General features: G+C 36.9%; 1 protein-coding gene across 1 annotated transcript; it reads left to right on the top strand.

Moving 5' to 3' along the window:
- On the top strand, window positions 465-6,764 carry LOC107623190 (ubiquitin carboxyl-terminal hydrolase 8). Its single transcript, XM_016325362.2, has 13 exons — window positions 465-841; window positions 951-1,154; window positions 1,603-1,744; window positions 1,908-1,967; window positions 2,054-2,143; window positions 2,403-2,750; window positions 2,852-2,992; window positions 3,169-3,339; window positions 3,638-3,895; window positions 4,058-4,209; window positions 4,790-5,344; window positions 5,529-5,802; window positions 6,192-6,764. The coding sequence occupies exons 1-13, from the start codon at window positions 552-554 to the stop codon at window positions 6,297-6,299; spliced, it is 2,793 nt and encodes a 930-aa protein (XP_016180848.1). The 5' UTR covers window positions 465-551; the 3' UTR covers window positions 6,300-6,764.

The raw sequence follows: 7,946 nt of genomic DNA, 5'->3' as shown, positions 1-7,946 counted from the left end.
ATTTAAATTAGCAGAAAAAAGAAATAGAGAAGAGAAAGGTGTGAATCCAAAATAGTGGTCCACACCAGTCCAGCAGTGAAGAAAAAGAATCCCTTGATCTGATTTTGCCACTTTCCCAGTGGCACCTGGAACCATCCAGATTCACCAGTACACAGTACTATGCGCACGCGCTCCCACTTTACCACAACTCCCCATGGTCACGCCTTTCAGTTTTTTTCACTTCACATAACAATGCAAAAAAAACAAAAATACAAAATAATTAATTCCTATTCTTTTTTATTTTTTTATTTTTTTACCAAAGATAGGAGACTCAAACCCACAACCTCTTAATTGAGTATTTGGAGACTATGTCATTTGAGCTATTTATTCTTTTTTAATTAACTCTAAAAGAAATAAAATATAGCGTGTTGTTCATGTTGTTGGTATTTCCCATTCTTTATCTATCGAGGTTATAAATAAAAATAAAATTGGAATTTAGCGGAGTAGTCAGCGGTGTGTAGTTTCAAAAACGTGATGAGTTTGACTGATGAGGGAAGGAGTTACTCTGTGATATGACCCGTTTCTCCGAGAAGCTCCGTTTGAGTTGGCTGCTCCAGAAACCGACCCGCTTTCTCGCTCTACTTTCTCTCTCCACCTTCAGACTCTGCAAGTCCATCGCACGCTATCTCCTCTCCCAAACCCTACCCCATCTCTCCATGGACAACCTCTTCGCCGACCACTCCGACTACTTCTCCGATGACTTCGATTCCAACTCCTACCGCTCCCGCCCCAACCGCCGCTACCTCCACCCTCACGACGCCCGCGATTTCCCCGACGAGAGGGTTTACTTGCTCCCCTACAGGTCTCACTTATTTCCATCTTCTACTTCGTTTTTTTCCTGTTTCTCTAAGCGATTGGAATCTAGGACTGCTTGCATTTTCATGGAGTTTGATTTTTTGTGCTGCGTGAAGGTGGTGGATTGAGGCGGAAGGTGACGGAGATCGTGTGGAGGGTGTTCTGTACACAGTGACGTCGAATTCTGACTCCGACTCTGAGATTTTGCTCCATTTGAGGAAGGAAGAGGACCCTGAGAAGATTAGCAGTTTGGAAGTAGGGTTTTCAGGTCGTCAGTATGCGTTGGTTCCTGAAGGGATTTGGTTGCGTGCTCTCAAACGGTGAGTGGTGGTTTGCACTTTGTTTTATTTCTCTTTCCCCTTTCAGGACGCGGCGGTTTTGGCTATAGTTTAGGGGTTTAAGTTGTGTTGAATTAGAGTAGTTGTCCTCCTTATGCCTTTCAACTGTTATTCGCTGTTTTGGCAAGAAGTTGAGGTAGTGCATGAGAGTTAATGGAGTAGCTAAGCCCACTTGTTGTGCGTGCCCTTCTTTAATGCCATTTGGTTCAATGCACGATCCAATGAAGAGCTAACTTGTAAATTCAATCCTTGACTTAAGCTGCACAGGTTGTTTTCCACTTGTTGTGCTCTCTCGCTACTAGTAACTTGTTATTACTAAACCTGTTATCACTATTACTGGGTAGAAGGTTGTGTGCTGGATTTGTTTTCATTTACGGTTAAAGCTTCTGCAGGCAGAGGTTGAAATTGATTCATTTTACTCTTCTTGTAGGTATAATGATTTTAATAACGCTATGAAAGATTTTGGGAGCCTCTTCTTTGCGGAGGACTGTTTGCATGACTTATTCCCCTTGCAAATTAGAATATATGTTTCATGGGAAACAAATTCACTGGTAGCAAAGATATGCCAAAAGGTGCTATTAATGATTTGCTTGTTTTCTTTTCTGAATGTTATTTGGCCAATGTTAAGACTTAAGAGTGTTGCTTGGAATAAGTTTGCCTTGTGCTTTTTTCCCCTTAATCTCAAAGTGGCGTTTTGCATAATCTGTGGGTGATAATATATTGACATGATTTCAGGAAAATGTGGCCAAATTCTACAAGAAAGCCTGTGACATATTCGACTCTGAGCATAGTCCAGTGAGTTATCTAACTATTAATTGATTTTGTGCATGGGCTTCAATGTTACCTTGGTTATGTATAATTTGCTGGTGTTCATTGTGCAGATGCATATTTGGGACTTTTCAGGGCAAACAACCCAGTTATTCATCAATGACAAAGTGACAAATGATTCTCTTTCTCAACTTGGAAAGGAGGTAGATGTTGATTTGTCTTTATCCTTTTTATGTTCCTTCTATGCAGTTTTGTTGCTGATGAAATTTTAAGTTGGTGGTCCAAGAAGCTGGTAAGAAACCTGTTGTTAGTAGATAGTTAGATATTCAAGTGAATGTGTGTTCCTGATTGTTCTGAATATTATACATATGGTTCAAGATCTATTCATAGTTTTTATGTTTGAAATACAAATGCAATTATTCGGTCTGCTTATAGTGCTATTGTTTGTCCATGTTTATGCAGGTTCTATTGGAGTTGCACGTTCACGGGCTTCCGGAGTTAATGCATGGTAATGGAAGTAATGATATGATTGTGGATAGGTCTGATATGGAATGTTCTTCCCACAGTGGCTGTGTTATTATGAATGGAAGCACTGATTGTGTGATCCCCAATGTAATATCAACAAACTCTATACAAAGCAGTAGCTATCAAGCAGTTCAAACTTTGGGTTTGACAGGATTGCAGAATCTTGGGAATACTTGTTTTATGAATAGTGCTATTCAGTGCTTGGCTCATACGTCAAAGCTTGTTGATTTTTTTCTTGGAGATTATCGTAAAGAGATCAATTATGAAAATCCCCTGGGAATGAATGTATACTATTTTTTCCTATTTTATGTTTACTTCGTGAATTCTAGTCATGTTATTTTGTTGCATTACTAATGTTTTTTCCTTTTACTTTGAGGTTGTTTTAGGGAGAACTTGCTTTAGCTTTTGGAGATTTACTTAGAATGCTATGGGTTCCCGGAGCAAGGCCTGTGGTACCAGAAATGTTCAAGACAAAACTGGCTAATTTTGCCCCTCAGTTTAGTGGTTATAGCCAGCACGATTCTCAAGTTAGTGTTATTGTTGTTTTCGTTTTCTTTTTCTTTTGTAGTTTTTTAATTTAAATGTAAATACAAATTAAAACAGTTGTAGTTTCCCTACGGCCTTGGCATCTGACCACTGACGATTTGTAGTAGTGACTTGGATTGAAATTATTTCATGGCTTAGATAAGCTTTTCATATGTAGGAACTTCTTGCTTTTTTGTTGGATGGACTACATGAAGACCTTAATCGTGTAAAACGCAAGCCATATCATGAAGTCAAGGATGCAGATGGCCGTCCAGATGAAGAAGTGGCTGAAGAGTACTGGCGAAATCACCTTGCTCGCAACGATTCCATTGTTGTTGATTTATGCCAAGTAAGTCTTATAAATTCCTTTTGTATGCAATATTTACAAGTATTGAGGGAAATAATCAAATGCCTTCCATTATTTACCCTAAGCAGAAATTTTAAGTTGTATGTCTGATTACTATTACTATTAGAGAACAAAAGCGTATTAGGTGTTATTATAGCTATTTTGGACTGGTTATTGCAATTAGGGCTCACATTTTGTTGACTAGTTGGTGACACTGACAACCTCTTCGCGAAGTGTTCTCCATATTTCTCTGACTAAACAATTTCCGCATAAATTGAATTTTATCGTTCCTTGATCTTAGGGTCAGTTTCGATCGACATTGGTATGCCCTGTTTGCAAGAAGGTCTCTATCACATTTGACCCATTTATGTATTTATCTCTTCCATTACCTTCTACAACAACACGGACTATGACTCTGACTGTGATAAGCACTGATGGGATAACACTGCCTTCTACATTAACAGTAACACTGCCAGAAAGTGGAACAATCAAGAATCTTATTGGAGCTTTGAGTGCTTCTTGTTCTCTAAGAGATGATGAAACCCTCTTAGTGGCTGAGGTATCATGCTAAAGTTTTGCACTTAGGAGAATTTGTTGCATGAGATGCTTAAGTAAATGCAATTATGTTGGATGTTTTAGCATTGACTTATTATCCTAATACAGAATTTTACATGTCAATAATCTCATTCAAGATCCCCGCCTTTTTTTGGGTGTAATACAGATATACAAGAATCAAATTTTTCGTGTATTTGAGGATCTGTCTGATTCGTTATCTGAAATTAGAGATCAAGACAAACTTGTTGCTTATCGATTACAAAAATATGAAGAAGATGCTCCCTTGGTTGTTTTCTCACATGAGCGTTTGCTGGAAAAGTAAGCCTTTCTTTTTCTTTAATTCCTTTCCTTTTTCAAACTGGATTAATTTTTTTTTTTTTGTTCCTATAACATGCTTCTTTGTGCATTGTTCACAAATATGTGTATCTCTGATTGAGGAGCTGTACTCCTAAATTGGAGATATTGCTTTAATAGAATTATTTTGGTAGATGGTGTGACCTCAACTGTTGGGAGTACATATGGCCATATTGGAAGAGAATCTAAGAATTTTCCATTTGGTCCCATCTCAAGATTTATTTCTGAAAAGAACTCTAGTTTACTATTCGCTTGGGATGTCATAATTTTACAAGTTAACATGTGGTCGTTGTCAGATACTCAACCTCTGTGTTCAATACCAGTTGAGTGTACATGCCCTGTATAAATAGGCACAGATGAATGCTTTAGCCTTCTGTTGTCATTTCTGAACTTCATTTGTAAGCAAATTTTGGTGTTAAACTTCAGGTGTGCACAATATGTTGGTCATTTTCCTGAAATATTCTTGTTGTTTATTACTTTACTGGATGATCTTTGTAATAATTATTTACTCTATATATTAATTTTATTGTATTGGGTACTGCAGTTCTGGGAAGGACACGTTTGAAAATCAGCTGTTTGGTATTCCACTTGTTACAAGGTTGTCCAGTATTTCTTGTGGAAATGATGTTCGTAGGGAGTTTCTGAAGTTAATCAATCCTTTTCTTAAGGTCCCTGAAGATGGATTAGATGAGTTTGATACTGCTGAAGATGTCAATAAAAAACTTGGTGAAGATGATGAATTGGGCGACACTACTAGCTCCCCAGCAATAGGAAGTGATGCAGACTCCACCAGTGGAGCAGAGGGCAACACCCAGTTGTGGGCTGACTTTGAATTCTGCTTACCTGGTGGCCTAGGAGTAGAGAATTTAAGGACAAAATTGAATGAACCATTACCAATTACAACGTTATCCATGAAGCTGCAGGTGGTTGTTTTATGGCCAGATAGGATGCTTAAAAATTATGTTCCTTACCTGAGCCAAACATTGCCTGAGGTTTTCAAGCCCCAGTTGTTCACCAAGAGAACACAAGAATCAATTTCTATATACAAGTGCCTTGAAGCATTTTTGAAAGAGGAACCTTTAGGACCAGAAGACATGTGGTTAGTACTTAGTAGATATATAGAATTCAATCATGTCTGTTATTGTATTCTGCAACTTCAATCTTCATGAAACGTTATATCCTTAATCCGAGTTATCATCATATTTTATATGTAAACCAAGATTAGTATTCCCATTCCTATTGATATCGTTTGATGTTTGATATTCTATTTGTTGTACTTACAGGTACTGCCCTACCTGCAAAAAGCCTCAACAAGCAAGTAAAAAACTAGATCTTTGGAGATTGCCTGAAATCCTCGTTATTCATTTGAAGAGGTTCTCATACAGCAGATACTCCAAGAACAAGCTGGAAACATTTGTGGACTTTCCAATTAATGATCTGGATGTCTCAACATATGTTGCCCACCGAAATAGTCAGGCTTCGAACCACTATATGTTGTATGCAATTAGTTGTCACTATGGAGGATTAGGAGGAGGTCACTATACAGCATTTGTCCGTGTAAGTACCACTCATCTGTAGATTACTCTTAATCCATTATAACATTAGAATTAATTATTTTTCCCTGATTTTGTATTTTTCATTGGCTTTTTAATTCCTTTGTTTAAGGAAATATTTCATTGACATATTATTAAGAATATTAATTGCTATGGCAGAGTAGCAAACAATGTGGGCTGTGAAGACACTTGACTATTGCCCCCATAATTTATTATTATCACCCACTACTTTATCTTGATTGTTGTGATATTTTGACAATGCTCTTTGCTTTCAGTTTGGCTTTTTATATAACTTATTCTTTTTCAAAAAAGCGCACATTGAAGAAACTATTTTGTCATTTGCATATATCCCTTTTAACTACTTACATGCTACATGTGGTTATTCCGTTGCAGTATAGCCATGATAAATGGTATGAGTTTGATGATAGCAGGGTTGCCCCTGCCAGTGAAGACACGATAAAGACTTCTGCTGCTTATCTGCTTTTCTACAGAAAAATTTAGATCAATACTTTAGATGCAATTGATTGTGTAATTAGTCAGAGCAACAGCGAATGAGGAAAGCTTGAGGCATTTTGGACAAGTTGCCGGAACAGTTGTCTGACTTGTTGAGATTTGCAGCCATCTTAAGCGGTAACCCTTGCGCTTTACCAAAGACTAGTTGAGTGAACAAAAAGCATAAGATAGAATTATGTTGTAGTTGTACAGCTTTTTGAAGCCAAGGGAAAAGAGGGTAGTAACCCAGAGGATAGATTATTACACCTGTTCTTCTGCTACATGTATATATGCATCTTCAAAATATTAACCAATTCTTTTAGCTGATTTAAGTTATATTCTAGTCGTGATAATAGTTTGATAACTGCACATTTCTTTTTCTCTTGATTCGCCTCAATTGTATTTTTTTTTTCTTGGATTCAAAACCTCATTCTTTAATGTTTTATGATTTGAACTTGAACTAATTATACACAACAAAAGTTGTACTTCTGACTGACTCGTTGAATATGTCCGTTAATTTCTTTTTTCTAGGATTATTTTTGTTTCAGAATTATTCATAATAGGGTTGTTAGGAAGGCCGAACGGCATGCTCTTTGTGTTGGTTCTAAAGACATGAAGGAGAATTTCTGAACTCGGTGGATGTTGGTCTCCAAGAGTTTGTTTACCGAATATCTCTAATTATGTAGAACTGTAGAAGAATAATGTATAATCTTTGATCAAATAAACAAATAAATAAAAATAGTTTACACCGTGAAATTTTGATCATTTGAGTGGAGAAGCAAATTTATCACTGCTCGTTGAATAAATTTCTACTTCTAATACTCTATTTTTTTTATAAGCAATAAAAGATAATCACCATTATAGTACTCAGTGGGCAAGGGTAAAGCCCTGGGATGGTATCATTAGGCTGACTCGTGTCATTTTATTTTTTTAGTTGCCTATAGTATTTTCCTAAAAATTTATCTGTTGCGAATATGAGTTTTATTTAAAAATTTGTCATTGATCAATAAATTGTTGTATGCACAAGATGAGATTTAAATATCCAACGCTTGTTTAAGCGAATGAGTTTAACCAAGTTAGTTAATGTCATTTTATTTTCCTGAGCGCTTCAACTTGGATGTAGGGCTGTCAAAATGGGCCAAATCCATCGGGGCAGTCCGTTTACCCATTTAAATAGGCAGACTTTACCTTTAAAATTAAGTCCGTTTAATTTTGGGCTAAACGGATTGGCCTCGATTAACCTGAAAAAATGACGGGCTAAACGGGTGGCCCGTTTAAATTTTTTTTAATATTTTTTTCAAAAAAAGTAGTACCTTTAGGCGATATTTCTCTCGATCCGATCCGAAAATCCGACCAATCAACTAAAAAATATTGTTTGTTTAAGGTTTTTGATTTAAAAGTGATATTTGTTATCAAAATATTATTCAGAAAATTAAATAAAAGGATAAACGGGCTGACCTGTTTAACTTATCGGCCTGACCATAAACAGTTCAGGCTGAAAAATTATGGTTCACGAATAAAGCGGGTTTAAACGTCTAGCTCATTTAACCTACTGATTTAATGGGTCGAATCTAAATGGGCTGGGTTAGCCCGTTTCACGGCCCTAGTTGGATGGGCTTAGGCGTAGGTGTTTGATACAATCAGAGTCCTAGCCCT

The sequence above is a fragment of the Arachis ipaensis genome, chromosome B10 (genome assembly GCF_000816755.2).
Source record: "Arachis ipaensis cultivar K30076 chromosome B10, Araip1.1, whole genome shotgun sequence".
NCBI classification, from domain to species: domain Eukaryota; kingdom Viridiplantae; phylum Streptophyta; class Magnoliopsida; order Fabales; family Fabaceae; genus Arachis; species Arachis ipaensis.
The sequence above is the reverse complement of the archived record's forward strand: the minus strand, read 5'-3'. Positions and strand labels throughout refer to the sequence as shown.

Bases quoted from the DNA above. Each gene is read 5' to 3' on its own strand.
- LOC107623190 (XM_016325362.2), top strand. From the start codon at position 552: ATGACCCGTTTCTCCGAGAAGCTCCGTTTGAGTTGGCTGCTCCAGAAA. The intron at 1,968-2,053 runs GTGAGTTATCTA...TTCATTGTGCAG, and splicing joins TCGACTCTGAGCATAGTCCA to ATGCATATTTGGGACTTTTC. The intron at 2,751-2,851 runs GTATACTATTTT...AGGTTGTTTTAG, and splicing joins AAAATCCCCTGGGAATGAAT to GGAGAACTTGCTTTAGCTTT.